The 25,712-nt window shown below is 45.0% G+C and overlaps 1 protein-coding gene across 4 annotated transcripts in view; it reads left to right on the forward strand.

Moving 5' to 3' along the window:
* Positions 1 to 25,712, forward strand: part of SLC4A4 (solute carrier family 4 member 4) — a 234,040-nt gene that overhangs the window by 75,446 nt on the left and 132,882 nt on the right. For 3 of the 4 annotated variants that reach the window (XM_086464770.1, XM_086464772.1, XM_086464771.1), the window contains exons 1-2: positions 4,658 to 4,730; positions 22,626 to 22,805. In XM_086464770.1, coding sequence (XP_086320896.1) covers positions 4,658 to 4,730; positions 22,626 to 22,805 — 253 coding nt within the window. Of the gene's footprint in view, positions 1 to 4,656; positions 4,731 to 22,625; positions 22,806 to 25,712 lie in introns of those variants that run through there. The other variant, XM_086464769.1, reaches the window with a different exon arrangement.

Here is a 25,712-nt window from a genome sequence, read left to right on the forward strand (position 1 = left end):
AGACCGTGCTGAGTATAGTCAGAAGCTCTTTTTCCTGTGTGATGGAGCCCATATGCAAGTATGTGACAAAACCAAAACACATCTAGCCCCTAAAAAGGAATCGGTCGTATTAGGTCTGTTTATTCAAGCATTTGCGTATGGGCTGTGAGAGCATCAACTGGGACCAAGTCTCCTTCCTAGTTTCCTGTTTACTTGGCCACTCTCATCGCAGTATCTGAAGGCTTCACAGGTTGCAGAGAAAAGAAATAATGTTTTCTCTGTCTCTCCGCAGCCTGGTGATAGAAGCAGCCCATTTGGCTTATTGATTTGTTATCTTTGGGACACACTTGGCATCTAACTTGAGTGGCTTGGTGAAAGCACTGGTTGTCACTGATGGGGAATTGGTGGCTCTTCTCTCTGCTCAGGTCCAGGTCCTGTGCACCCCTTCTGTGTGAGCCTTCCGTTGCGCTCCCACTCCACTTTATGGGTAGCAGTTTCCTGAGGAAAAAGTCTTGCCAGGTAAACGGTGCCAGGCTCCAAGAGGCAGACGAGGGCAGTTGATTCTGCACACTCAGGAAAATCTTATTTCACTTGCCTTTCCCACGAGTGTAGACGGCTTCCGCACGCCTGCCCGCAAGGGCTGTACAGCAGGAGCTGTCGCGCTGCGTGGCTGGGCAGGCACGTTTCGGTGAGCAGGTTTGACCCGATCCCTGCTGTCAGGGCCGGCAGGTGTTACTGCTCTGTGACCCAGCGTTCGCAGTGCTCTCTCCTCCCTGAAGCCGTTGGCGCGTCCCGTGCCCTGGCTTATTCCAAAAGGATTGCTCTTTAAATGTGACTTTCGCAGGGACTCTGCAGTGTGCTCTCCCTTTCAGTTACAAAGCTGTCTCCGTGTTTTCTTTTTTCTTTCTTTGTTCAGTCCAGAGCTTGCTAGAGTTTCTTCCTGATTGCAAAAGACGTTTGAAACGGGCAGAATAGTAAAAGCTTATCAGCAAGTAATAACTCTTGTTTCTTGCTCCCCAGCAACGTTACGCGTTTATTCACTTGAGTGAGTTGCATCTCCACGCAACGGCTCGTGTCACCACATCAGCCTTTCTGCTTTATTTACGCCAAACACTAGTTTCCTTCTTCTCCTGTCATCAATTCTGAAGTTATAAAAAGCGCTGGTGTTGACGACGGTCGGGGAAGGCTGTGGGCTGGGTGGCCGGGCGGTGGCAGCACTCCCATCTCCCAGCAGAGAACAGGCTTTTCGTCGTCTTTTCAGCTTTGTGCCATTCGATTTCCTTCAGTTCTGCCCACTTTATGCTGACTTTTCTTGCTGTCATGAATTCTGGGATCCCTGTCAGGGTTAAATTGGTCTTGTTCTTTCTGAGTAGTCTGGCAGAACAGCTCTGTGAGCTGTACCTGCGAGTGGACTGCAGATTTAGGTTTGAGTTGTATGCTGTGTTGCGTAGGCTGCGTGTGACTCTTGTTAAAATCCTGTTGGCACGTCATGTCATTTCTAAAAATGTTTGGTACCGATCCAGTTATCTACCCAGAGAGGCCAATGAGTCAAGCAGCTCGTATTTTTTCACTTGAGTATATTCTGTCAGAGTACATAACTTCCTCACATCTAGACCCTGAAAACAGAAACTTACTATTTTGTAATTAATATTTTAGGTTTCTTTCCAAAACCTTGCAGAGGTGGTAATGAGGATGTGGTTCTAGATAAAAAGTGTCTGAATGCCCCGTGCTTTTTTCCTTGTTACAAAAAACTGGTAAACCAGGCTTTAGGTAAGGCACGTTTCTGTTCAGAGGCCCCCCCCAGATTTCCACCCTTTCTTCCCTCCAGTGCATGTGTGTGTGCCTACTCTATAAGATGGTGAAAATACCTTTTCTTGCAGCAGTGCTTCACTGATAGGACTCTGCTAGTTTCCCCCTGAAGACCCAAGTGAAGATTTTCTTTTTGCTTCACGTGATTTTTAAATTTTTTTTTTTAATTTCTGCAACTCCCATTTCATGTTATTTGAACAATTCCAGGGGGCTGTAATACTTTCCCCATGCAAATTCATAAAGGATGTTTTCTTGCTGGGTTTTGACCTGGAGAAATCCTGCAGTAATCTGAGAAGGGCAGAAAAGACCAAGTCAAGGGAGGTGGCGCTTGGGAGTCTAATCACTAAACTCCTGCGGATTAGAGACAGGGCACTGTGCCAAGGCGACCCAAGCTCTATTCCTGGCCCTTAAAATCCCCCAGCTCCTTCGGATCTGCTCTGCGTGCGTTTCGGGGAAAGCATCAGGCTTGTGATGTGTCGTAAGCAGTTTTCCAACGCCCTCCAGCTAGAAAGCGCAGCTGTTAAACGTGATAAACTGCTGCAAGGGAGGAAAGGTGCCATCACTGGGAGGGCGGGGGGGAAGCATGGGGTCTGTTCGTGAGCTGCTGCCTCGGATGCTCAGCAGCCAGCGAGGCACAGCAGTGGGCAGGGTGATGCTGGGAGTATGCACTGCAGTGGTGGGGAATTCGAGATTTTACTAGGCGGATGGCATCCAGTGAATTTTCAGCACTGTGTTCCTTGCAGGCGGTGGGAATCGCTCCCTTCCTTTCCTCTCTTTTCTCCCTCTCCCCCCTCCCTGCCATGAGGCTGTTGCTTCTCAGTTGCTGCAGACGGAGCCTAAGGTGGTGTGGAGAAACTGGCTTTGGAAACTGGTGTTTGAGCAGGGGCTGTGGGATGCGCAGGTGTGGTCACGCACCTACACGTGTGGTGAGCAGCCTGAATGTGTCGGTGCTCGGGGAATGGAGGCAAACGCCGGGGCATGTTGTGTGCAAAACTGTAAGAACGGACTTTACAGAGTAGTAGAGCATGTGCGGTTTGTGTTTGGGCTGGAAATCCAGTCCCATCTGTTCCAGATGTTTTCAGTTGTGATTATAGCAAGTAGCTACTGTGCTGCTTTGGCAGGAAAAAAAAAAAAAAAAGAAAAAAAATATCAGGGTGTGCCTTCACAACTGCTGCAAATGGGCAAGAGCATCCATGAAATATGCTCCCTTTTGTTGCCTTTAGAAAAGATGCATAAATAGTCTTGAATAATTCAATGAAGAACAGGAGCTTTCGGGGAAGGCTTCTGTGTGCGTGCCTGAGTGCTGGCTTTGAGTGAGCTGAGCTGCAGACTAGGAGCCAAGGATGAGGCCAACGGTGTGTTAGTAAAGGTGCTTGAGGTGGAGGAAAACTTGGCAAAGATGGGAGACTGGCTGCTGTGCTCCTGCTTTCAGAAAATGAGGGCTCTGGTACTTTCTTTTGTGGCTCTGGTTTTTTGTTTGTTTGTTTGTTTGTTGGCTTGTTTTGTTCAGGTAGGCGTTGACATGCAAGGTTAGATATCCAAAGACATTCTGATTTCTTGGTATTCATCCACTCGTTTTTTGTACTCTGCTGATTTGGAATCTGCCCTTACAAAACATTGTTTGCTGCTACTGCCCTTGCACGATCTTGTGGGATGACTAGTGCAAGCCATATGGATATGAAGAGGTTTTGAAGGCTTTGTCTCTTTCTGTACCAAGTTTATCCCTATTCCATCTAGGGAATATAAGGAAAAGGTGGTGTTTTTGTCATCGTTACCATATATACCTGTTTCTTGCCGTTGGTAGGAAAAGAGGTTACCGGCCTGGTCTGCAGTTGTATCAAGAGAGAAAGCTTCCACAATGACTCTACAGCAGTGAGCAGCAAATGTGTGCTTAGGCTCTAAGCGATATGAAAGGAGATTATTTAATGCAGCTAGAATTTTTTTTCCTTGTTATTTTATCACTTTTCTATTTCCTTGTCAAAAATGAATTTGCAGATGAACCCTTGGAAAGTGTGCAGGGTCTGATTTTGTGGGTGAAATATGGCAGCACGAGTTCTGGGCAGTGCCACAGGACTTTTCTGGTGGAGCTGTAGAATTAGGAGTCTCTTCTATACAGAGAAGCAGATCCAAGGTGGAGAGAAACAGGGAGGGGAAAAAAGGCAACTACTAAAACCCGTCCCCAAATGAATGAATGAATGGGTGACACACATAAATGACTGCTGTGATGGTCTGACTTACTGTAGCTCGGTCTCTGGATAATCCTCATATGCCAGATTTCTGTAAGGCCAGCATGTGACACACGGCTTGCCTCCCAACAGACAAGCGTGCTTTGCTGGTATTAAGAGGCTGGCTGAAGGCTGGTCTCCCACTGTGCATTCAAACGCGCGTGTGTGTCGGTGTGTAGTGTGCTTGTGTGCTTGTGTACGTGGTTCTGCAGCTGTGGTCTTTTAGAAGAACTTTAAAGGGAAACTGGAACCCCACAAACTCTTGGCTATTGCACAGACGGTCCCAAACTTGCCTGTGTGTATATATGTCCTTTCTAGAAAAAAAGGAAAAAGGAGGAGGAAACAAAACAACTAAGAAACAGGAAAAAAAATCCAAAGACTTCTAGCCGGGATTACCTTTCTCACACCTGTCACCACTGATGTCCTCTCAAGGTTAGAATTCGAGCTACGTGAGGCCAGCTTAAACCAAACGCCGTTTGAAAGGAGCTCTATGAAGGAACAGCAGGCACTGGAAGGAGAACAGCAGTGCCCACAGGAACATGAACAACAGCTTGCAAGTTAACCTGCCCAGGACCTGGGCTGGTTCGAATAGCTCGCTCCAGGAGAAGTCTGAGCATTCATTTTTTCTTTTCTATTACTATAGGATGGAGGACGAGGCAGTACTGGATAGAGGGGCTTCCTTCCTTAAACATGTATGTGATGAAGAAGAAGTGGAAGGTAAGAGACCTTGGACCGCTGGGGAGCAAGGGTACCTTCACAATTTGTATTTGTACGTAAGATCAGCACAGTCGGACAGCAGAGAAAAAGGGCACTTTTCTTTTGCGAGTGATTAATCCTAAAATGGACTGAAGCACCGGTAAGCTTGATTCAGGTGACACTGACTTTTTAAAGAAATCTTCTTTTTCAGTTCAGGAGTGAGCGTTGTTATCTGCTGCTGGCACACATTTCCACTTCCCACAAAGCCCTGTTTGCTGTGTCTTGAATAATGGCTGTGAAATATCGGGGCTGTTTGTTTTTCTTTCTTCTGTGAATACAGTCTTGGCAACGCTTGCATATCACCACTACACTTGAAAGTGCTGGAATACGGTGTCGCAGAGGGAGAAGCAAACTGGAAAAACCAGCAGAATTTGCACCGAGTGTTGGGGGTGGTTATAAGGTAGCAAGTGGATGTTTGCCTGGGTTATCCTTTTAGCTTAGGAGGCATAAAGAGAAGGTTTTTCCCTTGAAGAGGAACTTTTTAACAGAGCAAACAGTTTCTTCACTCTTTAAGAAGAGAGTAGGATATTTTGAAAGTGTTTTTATTTTCTCTCTCACTAAAAATATTGTGAAATCCAAAAGGTGAAAGGAATTTAAAGAAGTTTAGCTTAAGGTTGTTTGTGGGAAATTATTAAGCTGATAGGAATGAATTATTTGCAGCAAATTCTTTCTTTCTTTTTTTTTTTTAAGTGAGGATCAGTTGACCATGTACTTGATAAACTAGTGGGGGAGAAAGAGGAAGGGACGATAGAGTACGTGCTCTACCTAGAAGGGAAAGGAGGCCAGCATTTCACCTCACAGTGCTATCCTTCCCCTCTTGTCTTAGGTATATAATTTTATTCTGATTTCTTTGTTTGCAAACAAATGCCTGTGGCTTTTTGGTTTAAAATGTTTTGAAAGGTGTAAGGTTACTGCCGTGTCATTGTCACCGGCAACGGACAGTAAAGGATCAGGCAGTATGAAAGAAAATAATTTCGAAAAAGATGGATTAGAACACTTCCTGCAAATCAAACCAGTCATTTCCATAAAAAAGCCTGTGTTTTCTTCCTCTCTTATATGAAGTAATCTGTGCTCAGTAGCTATAAATCATCATGTTGGGTTTAATTAGGCCATTTGCTGTCTGCAGGATCTGAATGACAGGGGTTTTGTGTTAGCCTTTTGCTTGTAGAACAATTTATACTTTGGCACAGCAGAAACATTTGAGAGGGCAGAGAGGGAGAATATTTCTTGTATTTTACTGTCTTAAATGTTGCCACATGCTGTTGTGGTGTGTGTTGCCCATATGTGACGCTCCAGGAATATAATACAAATTGCTGTTTGTGAAGAGCGTCACGGGAGTGTCCTTTTAACTGCCTGCAGGTGCTGTGAAAAAGGTTGTGGTTAACGCTTTAAGTTATATTTGTAGATGTGGTGTGTTTATCTCCATGTTTCAATGCAGATGTCCTCCTTGGATTTAGTTGGGCAAACAGTCCGGTTGCAGTTCGTCTCGCTGGGGAAAGGAGAAGAGGAGGGGAAACAAGTATTTCTAATTGCACACGACAGGCCTCTGAGAACTGTAGCTGCTTGTCTGAGCCTCCGGAGAGACTTGGAGCTGTGTAGCCAGCTAATTCCCTTGTTCGTGCTAAAGGCAGCGCCTTGATTCTCGCCAGGCTTCTGCAAATGACCTAGCTAAATCACAAAAGGAGCTGCCGTCTGTGCGGGGCCAGTGCTGATGCTGTGGCATCTGTTAACGTCCCGATGCATGTATGGCGCACATATGATGTGGTTGGGGGGTTGCTGCTCAGCCGCTCCCCTCTTCTGGAGCGGGACAGCCTCAAATCCATAGTGTTCCTGGCAAATTCGGGGTGTTACCACAGTGCAAGGAATCATTAAAGGCCTTGGTGCTTTGAAGATCTAATTTGCCTTAGAGGGGAAGATTGCCATCCTAAATGATTCTGTGATTCTCTGCATGTCCTCAGCTACATGCAGCGCTCTACACAGATGCACACCCTGTATATAAGTACACTTAATGTGTGTGTGTGTCTGATATGCACACATGCACCCCATGTGCGATCATAGTCTGCATGTGTAGAATAACTGTAGACTCTTGGAATAGTTTGGATTTGAAGGGACCTTTTGAAGACCGTCTAGTCCAACCCCCCTGCCATGGGCAGGGACACCTTCCGCTAGACCAGGCTGCTCCAAGCCCCATCCAACCTGGCCTTGAACACTGCCAGGGAGGGGGCAGCCACAGCCTCTCTGGGCAACCTGTGCCAGTGCCTCACCACCCTCACAGTGAAGAATTTATTCCCTATATCCAGTCTAAATCTACTCTCTTCCAGTTTAATATCTAATGGAAGGGCTAAAATGTCAGGTTGAAGACCTTTGGCTGACACTTGGTGCGGATGCTTTTAAGTCTGTCTGCCAGATTTCTGCATGGCAAGTGGAGTGGTTTCAAGGAGGAGAGCATTTGTCTGGAGAGCTGAAGGTGCTAGCTCTCAAGTGCTCTCCGTTACTTCAGCCACTTTCATGGTATGGTTATAACCTGCTTTTCTAAAAGGCTTACAGTAGTTCCATCCTCTGTAGAGAAAGGTAATGGTGAGTGGAGTTATTGTCTCCAGTGTATTTAATTTTTCTGATAGTTCTTATTTTTAGCCCATTTTTGTGGGGAAGCAACATATGTATCATAAAGTCGTTTGCCTCTCTTTCCTCTCCTTCCTCTTCCTTTCCCAATGGTTTTTTGCACCTAGCAGTCAGTATTGATAAAATTTCTCAGGAACACTCTTTAAAGCCACTCTTAAATTTCTCTAAACCTGTAGGAAAAAAAGAAAAACTGAGCAGAGAGGAGAGACTGTTTTCTTTTTCCTTTTGCTAGGGAAAGGGGCATTGTAACCTCTGTCAGAAGAGAGCTGACAGTGTAGTGTTAGGGTGGTGGGACTTGGTGATTCCCCAGCTGCAGGAGTTTGCAGGAGAGAACGGGAAAACCCTACTGCAAAACAGTTACAACATGCTTAGAAAGCAGACTGCTTTTGTTGCCGGTGAATCGTTTTGATTAAGACGGAATTTTAAAGTTGTCATTTTGACCATCCCTCTTCGGCATGTTCTTTGCAAGAAGAGAGAAACAGCGTGGTGTCATTTTACTGGTAGCTGATGACTTCACATTATCTCTGTGAGATGGAGATAGCAACTCTGAATTACCGCTGTCACTCGCTAATTTAGTTATGCAGTGGGGTGGGGGAGAGGGAGGGACTTTGCTTTTTAAGGAGGGGGGAAAACGGGCATTTCTGGTCAGTAGGATGTTGAGAGGCTTTCAGCTTGGGGCAATTGTCGGTCATGCCCTTGCTGCGTAAATGTAGTGTTAGTAGAAACCATACATACTTGACAAAAGTATGTCCCTCTGGCCTGATTCCAGAGATAGTTTAATGATTCTGTGGGATGGCACCTCAGTCTGGTCCTGCACTGGAATGTGTTGCTGTTTTGTTAGTGATATCAGATGTTAACGTTTGAAAATGATTCCATTCCAGGTCACCCCCTACTGCCTTTATCAGTGAGAGGCCTCAATTGATTAGTTCAGTACGGGCTCAGTTGATTAGTCATGAAGAGCTGCTTTGCTAGCCATCGCTGATATTGCACTTAAGTGCCCAGAAATGTGACGTGGCGAGACAAGGGGTCTGCCTGGATCCGGTTCTGAGCATGGAAGGAAAGCGAGTGTGAAAACATAGGCTTTCTTGGCGGAAGTCAGGAAGAGGCACTGCCCTAAGCTGAACCTCCTGTACGAGAAAACCGTTCCCATTCATTCAGAGCACTGCACGTTCCTTTCCTTGAAGGTAATGACATACTGCTGCAGTGCCACTGTTAGGAGTGCTGGTATGTGTGACATAAACAGATTACTTAATAACCAATTTTGCAAGAGGGGAAAAGTAAAGCTCCACCTTATCCTTTGAGATAAGGTATTCTTGGCTCTTTAAGCGTAACTTCCCCCGGGCTTGCTGCTGCCCTGACTTCGTGGTGGGGTGGAGGATGCTTGATTTCAAGTCTGACAGCTCTCTTGCCGGCAGCCTGAGGGGCACCCTGGCTGCATGTATTTGGAGACAGGGACCAGCGCTCGTGTCAGGTGTTTTGTCCTGTGTTTCAAATGATTTGCAAAGTAGAGGTCTCGAGAGGCTCTTTTAGACACCAACATGTAGGAGTGAATTCAGGAAAAAGTGCTGTTACAGTGGAAACTTTTTCATTGACCCCGTTACCATTATGGCATTTCCTATATAGGGACCCTAAACCAGAGATTTTATAACAACTTTTCCATAACTAATTTTTCCATTTTAGCTGACTGCTCCTCACACTTTCCTCCTCCTCGCTCTCTATTCTCGACCCTGTTGTGTCATTGCACTCTGCTGGTAGAAAGCTGTGTGCTACCATAAGCCTAAGATTATTATTTGATGGTTGGATCAATGAGGAGAGAGGTTGAAAGGGTAAAGATAATTCTGAAAACCTTTGCTGTTATTAACAGCAGGCGGAAGGTAGGAGAAATGAGCTGTATTTACCCATTTACTTTGTTTTCTTTTTCTTCTCCCACCCCTGCCCTCAGTTTTTGATCACTGACTGTAAGCAGACCTTCTCCCTTCTCAGAAATAACCAGAAGACCTGTTTCATATCAGTCAGAGTTTTTAATTGCTTCTGAAATAAATATGATTAAAAAATTAATCAGATAAAATCTCAGCACAGAATGTACTTCATTAATATTCTTTGGTACTTTTAATTTACACTCAGACACAGTGTAGGCTGTATTTTGCTTTGGTAGAACTGAGTCAGGCTTTGCTTGTGCAAAAGCAAAATGATGAGGACTCAGGCACGGCCTTTTTGCACTCTTTCTGTGCAGCAGCTGGCACAACTTGGGAATGGCAGGCACAGGCTGGGACCTAGATGCTGCTGCACACAGCTAGTAAAAACAAGATGGGTGATTTGGATCTTCTCAGCTTTGAAGTATCTGGATGACAGATAGCAGATGAGCTTCCTTCCAGCTTTAATTCTCCATAACGCTTTGCAGGATACTGAAATGTGCCGTTAACTGGTTTGTTGTAAATGAAAAGGTCTAGTGCTATGACTTCACTGCAGACTTTTGATAGTACGGTAAATCCCTACAGAAAAGTTGGGAGTGGTTTGTATGTGTGTAGATTAATTAAGTCAATAGTACAAATGCTGTGAGGTCTATGAAATATGAATCGCTCGTGAGGTGGTTTGTTCAGAAATTTTTGTCATTACGATAACACCACTTTTCAGTCATTTGTTAGCTTGATGCTAGTAAATCTGTGACTGGGCTTGCTATTGGCAATTTCCAGCAGGTGTCTGTTCCCCATCATTGCATGGAACGTCGTTCTGGTCATTGCAGATGTGTCCTATCTGCTGTCAGGAATCGGTGTGAGCTGTAAAGTTGCCGGGGTTGTGTGAGAAGGTGTTGATGCCCGCCTACTCCAGGCTCTGTGAGAAAAACCGCAATCCCAGTTCAGATGATGATAAACTGCTTTTACGTAAGGTAGTCATAAGTTGGCTGTGCGCGCAGGAGAAATCGAGAAAATGTTACAAGAACAGCTGAGTCAGTGTATGCTTTGGTTTGCCCGTTGCAAAGGAAAGGTGTTTTCTTTTAAGCAATGATAAGTTTTGCACTGACACATACTATGTGAGGTACGTGGCAGTGAAGGAAGGTGTTTCCGTGTCGTTGTGGCAGTGAAGGAAAGTGTTTCTGTATTGTTCTGACAGTGTCTGGCTTTTTTCCATCTCTGGTCAGTTTAGAAACCATCATCAGCTCTCTGACCTGGCAGGGAAACTAATTTTGCTGAGGGCTGTGCTAATTAGAAAGGTGGCTCTCACATGGCACCTTACAGCCTTTGATGGGAGCCACTTCTCTGAGTGTATGTTTTCAGTTACTGGGGCCATCCTGAAGCTGCTGGTCTCTACCAAGAGAAAGCAGGCGCTTGGACAGTGCACAGCTGTCCAGTCCAGGGGCATGGGCCTCTGTTGTGTCAGTGTGCTCATGATAACAACTCTACAAAGGTTGTTTTTTAAGCCCTCTCCTCTTTTGTGCTTCAGTTCCTGTAGATGCTGCCCAGCATTGGTGTGCATGCAGGCTGGTGTTGCAGTTGTGCATCTGCTGGTTACACGATGGTTTGGTCTTCTCCTGGGTGATTTCAGTTGGGATTCAAGTCTAGGCTTGTTTGACTGTCTTCTGCCCCCATCGTTTATGCCTTCCTCTGCCCAACAACTCTTTTCTAAGGTACGGTAGTACTGGGTATGACAGTTCAGGATGGAGGCTGAAGAACCGATACAGCCTTTGCTAAGTTTTCAGATGTGAGCCCCAGATGTGCTGAATTTTTCTGAGATGCTTAAAATTAAAAGGTAACACAAAATCTATTGGGGAGGCCCAGTCGCAGTTGTAAAATGCGCGATGCCAGTATTTGCCCTGTTTGGCTGTACTTACCGAACTCTGTTGTGTTTTTTTGCCAGATTGACAGATTTTTAAGAGACATGCTGCATGCCATAAATCATGGCATAGAGAACCAGTGAAGGTAAATGACAGGACTCCCTTGGCAAACAGGGAACAATACTGAGGCAGGAAGCAGAAGATAGCTGGCCCATGTCAAGGTTGGGTTCCTTCAAGCTTGGCCACGTCAAACAGCCACAGCCTTCATGTAGCTAGGGAATACAGGAGCATCCTTCCCTCTCTCATCCGTGCACCCAGAACTAGTAGAGCTGGGCTTAATCTGGAAACTGATGCTAGAGCTGTTTCTATAGCTTGCTAGGATAAGTGCAGCCTGAACGCTGGTTCGGTCATCATCTCAGCCTTCGGGAAGGTCTGTCCCTTTGGGTGATGATCCTAGTCTGGTTGCGCAATGCTGGGAGAGCTTCCTTAGCAGTAAAAAGAGGCCTGAGAAGGGACGTAAGAAACTTGGGTGCTTCCTTGAAGGATGCATTGTGCTGCTGGAGAGGTGTCAGGAGGCCTTTGTGTGAGTGGGGTTCCTGCCGGTGAGCACCGTGGTGTTTGCATTCCTTTGTGGTGCCCTGCTGGCAGCAGCTTGGCCTTCTAGCAACCCCAGCTCCGGCCGCAGTCTGCATTTCGTAAAGCACACTGTGGCCTCTATATGTTTAATTATAACTGTAGCCTTGGAACCAAGGTTAGCTTGCAGCTGGGCTGTTTTCCTACTGACATCAGTACTGCAGAGTCAGGCAGTTGCGAGGACTTCCTGGCACTTTGCAAGCCCAAGGGAACAGGGTGATTGTTTAGGTAGCTCTCTGCTTGGCATGTTGCAGTTAGCTATCTTGGTTGTGTTGTGCCCAGCCTTTGCGGTTTGTTCTTCAGGCCTTGGACAACGTGCTGCTCTAAGCAGTCATTGGCAGTGATTAGGAGTTCAGGCTCTAAAAAGACCACAGTGTTTGCTTCAGGGTTTAGAGTGCAGATTTCTGCAGCATGCCTTCCTGTTGCATGTGCGCAAGTGGTAAAGCAGCAGCCAAGCTCTGGTACCTAGAAAGCAGTTTGAGGTTCTTTCTCTGAAATGGGGGCAGTGCTTGATGCCTTAGTCATTATACCACAGCTCTTACTTAGATTGGAGGGTAATCTAAAACCTACTTGCATCTATGAACTTGATAGGGCCAAGTACAGCTTGATATTCATTTAGTCAGCCTTGGTAATTACTGAGATGGAAATATGGAGAATGAGGCCAAGATTTTCAGCCAAGATGGGTTATTTTGGGTGGTCATTTGGGGCAATTTTGGAAGGAGACATAATTTTAAAGAAACTGTGCTCAGCGCTCGAGACAGATGCCAGAGAATCCAAAGGTACCATCCTTCTGAACAGCTTGGCCTAAAACTTAAACAGTCCAGCACAGTTCCCTCCTCTGCCCTGTTCCCCAGAGCCATGCGTTTTTAAAGTCTTCCTTTTCTGTCTGTGGAATCCAGGCAGCGCTGGCCAGATTAGATCAGATCACAGCAGGACAGGTTCGGTGGCTTCTGTAACCTCTCACGGCTCCAAAGAAGAGAGAAAGAAAAGCAGCTTATGGGGTTGTGGGTAAGAGTCTCGCAATGGCTTATATAAAGCTCAGTGAGAATACCCCAAACACATGTTTATTGTTCTGTCTAAACAATGTCCACCCATTAATTCGTTGCCAACTTCCTTCTGTTTTCTTGTCATGAAGCAGTACTTAACAGGTGTCATCAGTGTGTGTCTTCATATTGTGATCCTTTCCTGGCATTCCTAGCATAGTTTTTGGTGACTGCCTTGGTCGTCATCTTCTAAACAAACAGGGTTTGTAGGATCTTCAATAAGTCATATGAAGACCTCATTTCATTTTTTCATTTTCTTTTCCTGTTTAGATATTCTTGACTTGACTTTGTGAGCTCCATCTTTTAGAGCCATCCCATTCTTCAGGGCACAGTGCTAACTCACCTTTTAAACATGCTTTGCTGGAGAGGCCTCTGAATCCTGTTAGGAATCTTGTAGTTCAAGTCTGGGTCATTGGTGGGTAGTGAGTGCATGTTTGAAATTGGGAAGTGAAAGCTTTAAACAGATGGCTAGGAAGACTTTCTTTCTAACTAAATATAGTGTTGTTACATGGGAACCTTTTAAAGACTGCAGAGGTCACTTTATGTAAAGATTTTGGAGATACTGAAGTTCTAGAAGCCTGATGTTATAAAAGCAGTAAGAAGAATCTCTGATTTACGTGCTGTCTTCCCCTTACACAGCTCTGTTCCCTGCCCCTTGTAGTGATTTTAGTGAAGGACTGCATATTAAGATGTGCAGTAATGCAAATATGTAAAATGGTCTTTGGACAAGTTCCCTGTTTAAGTAACTGCATCTTCATTGCTGAGGCTGGGGTCCTTTCTTGAATACTTTCATCTTAGCCATGAATTTGGGGTTCTTTTGTCAGAGCTAGCAGAATTGAAGAGCACCCTGTTGTTTCTAATCTTATCCCTTTCTGTTTTACTTGGCAGTTGCGTAGTAGCTTGAGGTTTGTCTCTCTTGGAGCCTCTGTTTTCTTTTTTGCCCTTTACTGCCTCTCTCTCATTGCAGGTTATTCTCCTGGTGGCATTTATTAGGTTGTGAACCCACTACTCAACTTTATCGTTGTCCTTTCACAAGTATTTGGTCCCATCACCTCATGGGTTCATACTGACCGTTTTCTTTGGCCAACTCCACAGACCGTGGAAGGAGTTTATTGCATACTGCTATTATTTTAAAGGCCTTATGCCTGAGGGCCTTCCTGATCTCAGTTTTTTCAGCTACCTGGTTACAGACTTGCGCCTCTTTATTCCAGTCTTTGCCATACAGACATGATTTCTTCTGCTTCTCCCAGCTGGTCTCTCACCTAGCACTCGTTCTGCAGCTCCAGGACCTGCCATTGCTGGTCCTGAGGACCTCAAAAGACCTTGCGTTCCCTTCACGGGAGCCTCTTGCAGAGGTAATTTTGTGCCCAGGCATCGCCACTGTAAGACATACATGCATGTTTCTACACGAATAAAGTCGTTACTGTGACACAGAGCTACGTCTGTTCCAATTGTGCAGGCTGCTCTCTTTGGATGGAAACGCATCTTTTTGTGGTTCTGCTGCTTGACGGGGCTGTTGTGCTGCAGAAAACAGGAGGGATTTGGACCTGATTTATCTCCAACTGATAGCTTGTTTAGATTTCACCCAGATTTCAGCAAACAAAATGCTCAATGAATCGTTCTGCTCTTTATCTGATTGATAGGTTTTTACTTGCATGGAAAATCAGTCACTTGAGTATTAGGGTGTTCTGAAAACCCTGTGGGGATGGAGTGGTGAGCCTGGGGGTGTGCCTGGTCAGCCCATCTAGAGGGTTGGCTATGGTTTGGTTTTGTTTTCTTCTGAATTTCAGTATCTGTGTTCATATCTGTTAATGGGGATGGTACTTAGCTCTTACACAGTGCTAGGGGAGATGGTCATGTTCCTTGTTTCTGCCGCATGAACCAGCCATGTTCACTGACAGGTCTGAATTTCCATGTCTGTCCTCCTACTCAGAATTTACATCTTCCTAATGTATCATTGAAAATGTTCCCATTTGCCTGTTGTTTTCAGCTGTGTGGAAATTTAATGCTCTTTCAAATCACTCCTGGGAAATTTGTAGGTGAGATAATGATGACTGCGTGGGAGGGACTGGGAGAGTCATTGCTGTTCCATGGGTGCACGCAATTCTCTGAAGCGGGGTGTCAGGCAGACTGTGCCTTCGATCCTGTGCGTGCCAGCATGCACAGAGCCTGGGAGGTGACGTTGGTGGGGGTGGAGGGCCTGTGCCTGCTCCTCTGCTGGCACCAGCACCCGTAACCCCTTTAAAATCAGGTAGGGTTAAGGGCGCTTGGCACGTGACGGTGTGGCCTTTTGTTCTTATTTCTTGAGCTGATTTGAAACTAAGCAGGGCTTAGTTTGGGACTTGCTTAGTGCTACTTTTAGTATCTCCCCTTTAAAATGGATCATCCCTGTGATTTATTTGTCCTTCTGGGCCATCAGCTTTTTATGTCATTTATTTCCTTTGATTCTCACACAAAATGAGAAGTGCCCGTCTGCCACCAGCCACGGGTTTGAAAAGCAGCCGCTAAAAGCTGCGCTAGCCTGGCTGTAATCCCAGTGGCGTGTTGGCTAGTGCCACATCTTGCTGTCTGCTTGGCCATGCGCCGACACCACCTTCTTGGCGGCAAAGGTGTGCCGTGCCGTCTTCTGCTGACAAAGCATGTGGCGGGCTGCTTCCCCTGCCCATCTTGTGTGACTTTGGAGCTGCAGTAGCTGCAGATTCCTAAATGTTAGGTGTCACTACAGAGCAAGTTTTCATAAAGTTCACAACTCGTTAGTGGAGGGAGTAAGAGCTCAGAAGCCACATCAGTAAGTAAAGCTTCTCTGCCCTGAGGGTACACTGTGTTTCAGTTCCATCCAGGTATGAGACTGATAGCTAGGTGATGGAAATGGGCAGAGAACAACACGTTTACCTGCCTTTGTCTTGTTGTAGGTCAGCCGTACCCCAAAGCTAAATGGCTGGGGCATCCAGAGTAAAGCTCTTCATTTGGGCAACCCGAAATGTCTGTCCCAGTCTTCTCTGAGAGCCTGGGTGCACACTGCTGCCCAGTGCAGGAGGTGCGAGTGGCCAGAGCTTGGAGAGAAGAGGTTGGCTGTGTAGACATGTCAGTTGTAACCACATGAGTCTGTCCGAGCCTGATCGGTCTTGACATGACTCTCCTGGATCTTTGGAAAGGAGCCTTGAAAGTAGAAACAAGGGCCAGATGAAAACTGCTAATACTCAGCTTTATACATTTTTGAATGTTAGGTTTTTATCTCGTTTCCTTCTAAAGTGGCAGTCTGAGATTTTTTTTTATGGACTAGTCTGACCAGGCTCTAAGTCTCAACAACCCCGGTCATGTGGAAGGGATTCCTTCTTAGATGTTATGCACCAGGCAGACTTGATCCTTTGATCCTGTAACTTTCGGCTCCTTTCCCCAAATCACCAAGTTTTATTTTTGCTAAGCAATAGCCGCTGCACTGTCACCATTTTCTTAGAAGAGTTAGTGGTTGAAAATGGAGGGGGTCATGAAAGAAGTGATCTTTTTCTGCTTGTTCGTTTGGCTGTAGATATCTATCTAATGAATCTATAATGAAAAAAGAATTTCAGTCTTATGCAGTGTCGGGCTTTAATCTGCACTTGGTCATGCATTAAGGTTGCAGAAAGCTGTAGACTCTGCTCAGTGTCCAGACGAATGCAGAGACCTCAGATACAAAAGGTATGAGCACACTTAGGGAATCTAATCGTATTTGCTGATTTACTTTTTTTTTTTTTTTTTCCTTTTTCCCCCATGCTAAGGCTCTGATTTCAGTTTGCGTTTCCTGTAACACAGGTTTTCTGGTAGTACTTACCTTTAGATTACTACTGTGGCTACTGATAATCTATTACATATGTGTATGTGTTGAAATAACAGTACAAAAGGCTTTGGGGAAAGACTTGTTGCAGGATGAACTCCCCACAATTGCCTAAACTCAACCTTCATGAGAAACCTGAGCTCTACAACTCTCCATAAGTGCGTCACACATTGAGTCTCTTCTGTATGATTCTTCTGGGAGGAACTGGTTTCTTACCAAGGCCATGGTAGGAAGTGATAATGCTCTTTAAGGCAAATGTGGTTCCAGAACTAGTTTGGGAAACAACACTTGATCTAGGGATTTCTCTCTATATAAATGGTTTTTATCGTTTGCTGCCTCTATTGCAGCATGAATAGATCCATGTGTTTTGAGCAAAATAGATGGTTTGTGCTTTACAGGCCTTGGGACATCCAATTTGGGGCTGACGTGATTGCAGAGAGTGAGTAATTCCCCTGTTCCCAGCACGCTTCTCCTGCAGGCAGATCCTAAGGTCTTTAGGTCTTTTCGTCACGTACATTTAACCAGATCCTCAGCTGACGATGCCAGGCTTGTCCTGGTTCTTTCACAGCTCCGCTCCCCCCTCGCTTAGCAGTGGAGAAGGCAGCTGCTCAGTGCGTGTTTTGCACATGTGCCCTGCCTCTCGGTCTCTAAACAACTGCCATCCTTTCCTCCTGGGACAGAAAAGGATCCTCACTGACAGACAGTTCAGGTCCGATTCCAGCTGTGTGCCACAGCGGCTGCAAAAACACTTAGAGAAAGTTACAGGTATAGAGGTACAGGAACCTGGTGTGTTCAATGCAAGTCCTGGCTTTTCCTGCTGAGAAAGCCTTGTGAAGCTCTCTGCAAACCACGGTGGGTGATGGGGAGCGAGCACCTGAAAGGAGACCGGGATTGTGTACCTAGTAGGTGATGGGGCTGTGCTAACATACGGATTTGGCTGTGTAAACACGCCCAAGGAACTAACGGTAGCTGAAACTTTCCCAGGTTGGACAACTTCAAGCCTGCAGACTTCTTACTGTTTTTATTTTTCAGTACGCTTTTTTTTTTTCTTTCTATGTTTACATTTCTTTAACCCCTACATTTCCTTAAATGGAATAACTCAGAAAAGCAATAGCCCGGCGCTACACCTAGGCAGTATGCTTGGGGGGCCTGACTCGCTGAGGCAGGGTGTCTGGAGCTGCTTTTTGTGTGCATGCTGTGCACCACTTGGGATTCAGGTACTTTCATTCTCAGGATGTCAGCAAGACCATGCTTGGCCAGAATGGAGGCAGGAGATGAAGAGATATTCTTGCAGGCAGGGAGGGAATGCTGCACTTGCCAGAACTTAGATTTGCTAATACATGAGTGGGTTTTCAGCAGTAAAACTGACTCAGGGAGTCTCCTGTGCCCAGACTCTAAATCTGGACTCTGAATCATGAGCTGCTACTCTTTAGTAGCTCTTAATAAAGCAAAAGAAGTGGTTTCAACCAAGTTTTTTTCCGGGGAGGGGGAGGGAAATACCTCTCTGATGATGACTACTTCTTGCTCTATTACTAATCAGATGAGATGATTTTGCGCTGAATTTGGTGCACAGCACAGTTTCTCCTCCGGCACAAGAAGCTAACGTCAAAAGTTTTAGCTACAGCAGGTGTCAGTTCAAGGAAGCCATGAGCCACCACCGTCCTTTAGGAGGAAGAAGGTGCTACTTTGACCTGCAGGTCTTGCTGTGCGTCTTGCCTACAGGATTTTAGTGTTGTGAAATCCATGCCTCTGGTCAACCCAAACAGCTCTAAAAATTAATGAGGTGCACACAGACGCTAATCATTTTCCTGGAGGAGAGCGAGGAGGGTGACAGGAACAGCCCCCAGAAAAGGCTGTGAATGCAGTAGGGGCTACAGGAGGAAACTGGCAACTGGCCTGTGTCAGTTTTACATGGGGAAATTACGGCTGAGGGAGACCTGTGCTCCCCATCCTCCACCAAGCTGTAGGATAATAGTGTGTTGCATGTGTGTCACATGAAATTTATCAGGCATTACTGTTTGTAGCCAATGGTTCTCATGGGAAAGGCTCTGTTACCCCAGTGAGTAGGAAATGTCTCAGAAAGCCAGTGCATTGAGAGTATGTGTCAATTGTTTCCTTCCAGGCGCTTTGGGAAGGGAGCCTAGAAGTTTATCTCAGCATTTGCAACAGTATAAACAGATGCCAAGCACTTCAAGTGCACATGAAAAGGAAAATGTCTTGCTTGGCCTCCCTGAACAGACTGGGAGGAGGGGGGAAGAAAAAAAGCGACATTAAGTAAGCCTCTCCCTTGCAGAACAGGGAAAAGCAGCTAAGTAATGCAGATGTTCGCCTGCGTGTATACAACTTCGTTTCATATTACCAAAATCTGTACTGTGCACACGTGGTCAAAAGATTAAAGAGATTGTCCAGTTCTGTTGGCAGCATATTAAAGTATTAAGACTACAAGCTTGCTATGATGTGTGCTATGATCAAGCTGACCACAGAATCAAAGTGATTCAAAGGAGGACATTGTTTTAATACAGATACTGGAATCTCCCCATCCTTTTGCTTCTGGATGCGATCTTGGCTGTAAGAATCCCTTGGGAACGGCTACCACTGCCCTGGCTGCCCACCCCTACCCTGCAGCTCCTGCTTTGGGCTCAGATAAGATTCCCCTTTTCTGTCTCTATGCAGCACTGATGGCATCTGCCGTATTAACGCTGATGTTTCCAGTTGCTGGAACAGCTTTCCTGGTTTCCTTTGGCACATTAGAGCTAAATCAAATCTTCAGGTGTTGATCTGTGCAGTCTAGCTGCGGATATCTCCAGCTTTGGCACTGTGGCTCTGCCTGTTCTGTCTGTGGTGTGAGCCAGTTTCTCGAAGTCCACGATGCTGGCGTGCTGGGCTGGAGGCAGCAGATGCAGGTCCCTTTTCTTTTGTCACTGTTGTGATTTTTGGACCTTGCCCAACCCCAGATTTCTGTTTCTTTTTTGTCCCGCTGCCTAGATAGCAAGTTATTAGTGTCTGGTATGGTACTGGGCAGTTGTACAGCTGGTGGTGCCCAGCGGCAGCAGCAGGAGATGCGCACGTGATGGTGAACTTTTACTATTTCAGCCTAGGTAATACTGGCTAAAAGGTATCTGTAGCTTCACTCATAGATTTTCACTGACTCGTTATAGCTGTTAGTTTATGTCTTGATATCACAGACAGTATATATCTTTATATCTGTATAGCTGTTCTATTTATTTAGTACAGTCTTCTGCATGGTTACCACCAGTACATAAACTTGAGCTTGCTGCAGTACTCTAGCTGCTGGAATGATGGTGGGATCCATTTCGGGGCTGTCGCACCATCATGTCTGTGAGCGAGAAGGGAATTTCTTTATAAGCCTCTGCTTTCTGTTACAATTTCCGCATAACAAATTATTTTGGAGCCAAAATGTATCACACTTCGTGTCAGTCTGGGGATGAACGTATTTTTTCAAGTGGTTGTATTGGAGAACAATTTTTTTTTCTTTTGTTGGTCTTGGAGAATTAAGAATGCAGTATTTAAGAAGCCTTTTTTAGATGCTTTTTTATACTTAAGTAACTCAACAATAGCATGCATTTAAACTTTATAATTTGTCCTCTGATTGCTTTTCAAAGGGGCTCCTGCTGGAGATCTGTATACCTCAGTAGTCTTGCTGGGCTATAGAGCACATATGTAGATGGGTATGAGAGATGGTGTAATATGCGTAGGGCTTGAGCTATTTTCATAAGCTGCTGGCCCCATTCTTGCATACAGCTCATCGTTCTGTCATCTGCAAAGCCCTTGGGGAACTCAGTTAGCTATTTTAGAGTTGCTATCAAAGAGGGCCACTCTGGTCAGGCAGCTTTTTAAAAGACCTCAGATGCTTTCAGTATGAAAATTCACATGCAAAACAGGTGAAGGACTTCCCAGACTTCACAGCTTGCCTCAGGAGTGTGGAATTTGAAATGGCATTTCATTGAAAAGTCAGTTATGGAAATTTGGTATTTTGTGCCTAAATTTTCAGTTGTTCTGTCTCAAAGATTGTGATTTATCATAACGAGGAATTATAGACGTATGTTTAGCGATGAAGTTAAGTGGTGGCTGCAGACTCTGGCTTTGTTGTTGCGCTCACATTTCTAGAGCAGCGTCCCGTGTCTTGCAAGTAGGTAGTTCATCCAGAACCTTGTAATGGTGCTGAAAGGCAGACAGTGGTAATAAGTGCAACTTAAAGGAAAGAGCAATGCATACACTGTAACGAGGGGAAATCGGTGAAGATGGGTCGGTGGCCAGGGACAGCTTTCTCTCTAGGTTTCTCAAGTGCGTGAGTGTTTTATCAAGTGGAGCCTGACTTTTGTTACTCAATTGGTTTAATTCTCATTCCTGAGCAAAAGGGAGTATGGCTGCTGCAAAAGAGAGGTGGACGCAGCTCCGAGCTGGGCGCAGAGGTGTTGCAAAGCTCTGTGTCCCATGACACAGAAGCACATCTTGTTTGTCTTCAGACTCGGTTGCTGTCACTTGTTGGGTGCCCACCCACTTGACAGCAGTTCCTGTGGTTTCAGGAATGATGTGATTTCATGTTGTGGAGCACGTTTCCAGAGAGTCTTTTGGCTGAATATCTTCTGTGGTAGCTATCTACCAGGCTGCTACTTGGGGGGCCTCCCCTCTCTTTGCGGAGGCACCCGCCAAATGAGTTGAGGTGGGACAGTGCTGCAGGATGGAGTGCAGCTCTCCAAAAGCTGTAGTCTCTGCCTGCTCTTGAGTACGTCATCTGGTATGCTTGCATGGGCTTTTAATAGCCATGCATTTGTGCAAGGTGTAAGCATCCACTAAGAATAGATGGATGTGAGGTGACCGAGACAGTGACTCCGCAGAGGGACAGTTCTGCAGAAATGCTCTGCTGTGAGCAGAAGTAGATGACTGTACCTACAGATAAATACGGTTACTCTTATGTGCATTTGTGGCTTATTTGTTCAGATAAATGCACTCCAGTCAGTAGTGGGGCCTGCGTGTTCATCTGACGCTCTCTGCTTGACTATGCCGAGACCTGGGTGGGGAAACCAAATGTGGTCAAATGCATCGAATACAGCTGTCATTTATCAAGAGTTAAGTCTGAAGGAGCTGGTTTTAAAGCTTACAGTAAGATGTCTGAAATATCTGGGCACAGAAAAAGACATGTAAATGCTTTCAATGAGCACAAGGAAAGATACTTATCCCAAGTAGGCAGAAGTGCAGAAACCCCTGAAAATAAGACATATTTATTCAGCCCATCAAAATGTAGTTTAAGTGTTCCAGTTTGAAATGAAAGCCTGTATGAAAGGGAAAAGACATACTTTGTGTTTACAGGCAACATGTGGAATTTGACACTTACTCTTTTATTACTTAATTTTTATTTTGGAAAGTGTCAAGGACTTAGAAGCTCATGGTAACTTATGCTAGTAGTCATTCCTCATCTGCTGCCTTGTAGTAATACCCTAATGGTACTTTACTTTGACAGTTGTTATACAATGGGCTACGTAGTCAAGTGATGTAAGTTTTGATGCTCTAAGCTCTTCAATTAAGCTGGATCAGTTCACACAAGGTAGGTCTTAAGTCCTGCCAATGTATTTGGTAAAACAAATGGAAAAGTTAATGTAGGATGTTTTCGAAGAGCACTGTCTTCACTATTGCAAAATGGGTGTGATGGCATTCTGTGGTTTTTTATTTTTATTTTTAAATGAGTCAAAAGGACAGAATAATTATCAGGTAGTCTGCACTGGCATGCACTCTTCAGAAATGATTGTACAAAAACTGCTTTTCTGAATGGTAGCTAAAGAGCTCCTAGCTCACGTTTGGAAACAAGAAACATGGTACTAGTTAATGTTAGGCCAGCAAAGAAAGGTACTTTGCTTGCCTGTTCGAATGAAACATAGTATGAGCTGTGCCGGCCAGTGATGCACAAACCATACGCAGTTGAAGTTAATGTCTGCTGTGCTTGTGTCCCCTAGGTCATCACACTATTTACATTGGGGTCCATGTGCCGAAGAGCTATAGGAGAAGGAGGCGTCATAGAAGAAGACCTGGACACAAAGAAAAGAAAGAAAAGGAGAAAATCTCTGAGAACTACTCCGACAAATCAGACGTAGAAAACGCTGATGAGACGAGCAGCAGCATCCTTAAACCACTCAGTAAGTACTGGTTTCAGTTGTCACTCAGTACAATGGTCTGTTGTCTAGTGATCTGCTCTGGATCTGGTCATGGAGGAGGAAACTGGATCTACAAAAATGGTCATCTCCTATTTCGGGGTCAGAGTAGTCTTGATCAGTTGCTGTCGAATGGTTGCTGTGGCTTGGAAAAGGCACAGGCTGGGGCAGACATTTCATCCCTTTGTATCACCTGAGCTCGCTCCTGAGCGAATGCCAGCCAGGAACAGGCTGAATTTTAAAAAGCAATTGGACACTGTGATAAGAGCAAGGAAACACAAAGACTGAGTTAGATGCCTGAACAGATCTATTGCAGCTTCTGCCCTGGCTCTCAGGATGTGCACCCCCTCTAGAATTCAAGGACCCTGTGGTTTCAGCTAGAAACAGCCTCATAGGAGCAGGTTGATTAGAAGCACCAAGCCTGAGGGTAATTCCAGATGGTTGGAGTTTCATTCAAGAACTTGATTGTAAGTGGGCGAATGCTTCCTGTGTGAGAGAGAGAGAGAGAGAGAGAGAGCACAACTGGAAAGGCAGGCACGGCACAAAGTCCATTTGCTCTTTGTAACTGTAGTTCCCTAGTTGTCCCAAGGAAGTTTTCTTGTCAACGCTCAGAAACCAGGAGTTGGTTTTACACTGAAAGACATAATTACCTGTCTTCAAGAACTCTAGATATTTTAAGTTTAATATTTACATTTCTTCTATTCTTTGGTGTGCAGGTAACCAGATCTGTAGAAATTCCTTTTTGGCTTCTGGATGTATCAATATCCTAGGGCAGTCCTTTCCACAGGCTAATTGTGTGCATGGTTGAAAACAGATTTCTTCCATCAGGTTTTGATTTTCTGATTCTCATTTTGTTCATCGTTGTTTCTGGTTTCTGTCATTTGAGAAAGGGTTAATGGTTTGGTTTTTTCCTTCTATTGTTTCTGTAGGTTAATATGTTCTTGTCTACTCTTTATCTGCATGTACAAATGTGCAGTCTTTTCACCTCTCTCTATCTGAGAATTTTCCCAGTCTTTTCCACCCTGACTTCTTTGCACCACGTATTTTTGGAGCGGGGTCACTTAAATACCACACAATATTCCAGGTGTCCCATGCAATAGCATTAATATTACATCATTTGTAACTTTTTCAGTATTGTTCGCTGTCTTGTGTATCCAGATACTTTACCAGGTTCTTGCAGTGACTTGCTGTTTTATGCTGGTGGCCAGATCTTTTTACGAGCTGGCACAGTTAATTTAGAACACTGTAAAGGATAGGAGTAGTTCAGATTACTGTCTTGAATTTCCAGACATTGAATTACATGTTACCTCCTATCCCCAGGATTTTTCCCCCTCTGAAACTCATCTTCATAACTGACCTGAATTATTTGTTTCCTACACTTTTTTGCTTGCTAACAAGCCTTTCTTCTCTAGTTCTGCGTATGTACTAATGTCAGGCTTCCTTCCGAAATTTCTGCTGTTCCGCTTCTGACGTTCTCCACCATTTATAAATGGCTCTTTATTTCCATTTCATTTTCTGTCTCTTAGGTGGTTGCCGATCTGATACAGTTGTTGGATATTCAGGCTGTTCCAGCTTTAGATGTCTCTTACTGGACCTTTGATGACGGCTTTTTGAGGGTCTGAATGGCTTATGTGTGCTGTGTATCCGGCTGCTGTGTTTGCTGTGTCACGGCAAGTGTGTCTAAGAGGAGACCAGTTCTCTTCAGGCAAAGCTTACCAGCTGAATCTGATATTCATTACTGGCAATCATGGGAAGAAATGTCAGTTATAACACTTTTTTTTTAGTCTTCATCTGTTAATAGTAAATGAATGAAGGGTATGTGTCTCAAATTCGGTTTCAAAAGAATAAGAATATTGGAGACAGAGAACTGGGGAATTTTGAACAGCAATTTTAACAGAGTTGGGAGAAAGCTGAAGTGAAATACATTACGTATATTTGAGACAGTAGAGAGTGTGTGGCTTCAGAAGCTGAGATATCTGTTAGGGCTGCGTGGTTTAGTAGAGTGGGACAGAATGAACGCATTTGCTATGGAGTAGGGGTGCCAGTTGGCCAGTGACTGCACTGTGGTCGGGAAGGAGAGAGTTTTGGATTTTGCTTTTCTTCTTTGAAGTGTAGGGGGGAAAGAACAGAAACTGAGCAAGAAGTGAAATGCAGAGCGTGGAGACAACCAGAGAGTGAGCGTTAATCTAACGTGCTTGAGGTGGTTTTACAGGGATGGATGATTGTAAAGGGACCGCATCCGTCGGAGCTAGGCCAGCTCTGCAGGGGATATGCGTGTGGGGTACACAGTGTTTCCATGTTGTTGGAAGAGGAGTAAACAAAAGAAGTGCTGGACACCAGGGGAAGAGGAAATCCTGAGCCCGCTGCGCCATCTTACACAGCTCAGCGCCTTTCTCATGAAGGGACCCAGGAATAGAAGAGCGAGGGTGTTGCAGTTCCCAGGATTAAGGACTGCTGGGACAACTGTGTTAACGACCTTTGCATAACATCGTGGTGGCTGGCTCTAGCCAGGGACTCCGCTCACTGTTAAAAAATGGGATCAGATTCCTGCATGCTTCAGGTGCCTGCCTGAATGTGCTCTGGAGGACACTGCCTTGAGAAAGGCTGCAGGTGTCTGCAAGTTTAATGAGATAATAAAATGGAAGTGCTGTTTATGTAGTTCTTGGTGAGATGGAGGGACTGAACTGGAGGACATTTCCATCTTTCCTTAGAACCAGAATATTTTGGATTGCTATGTTAACTATGTTTTAAAACAAGCAAAATCCAATTTTACATGAAAAAGCCCCAAACATCTTGAGGATAGGTACGGTGAACCTCAGTTTATAAAAGCCAGAATTCGTATCGCTGCTCCTTTTTGTTGATTTTTGCAGTTACTAACTTGGCCAAGTGTTA

Source organism: Leptosomus discolor, chromosome 4 (genome assembly GCF_034619465.1).
Source record: "Leptosomus discolor isolate bLepDis1 chromosome 4, bLepDis1.hap2, whole genome shotgun sequence".
NCBI classification, from domain to species: domain Eukaryota; kingdom Metazoa; phylum Chordata; class Aves; order Leptosomiformes; family Leptosomidae; genus Leptosomus; species Leptosomus discolor.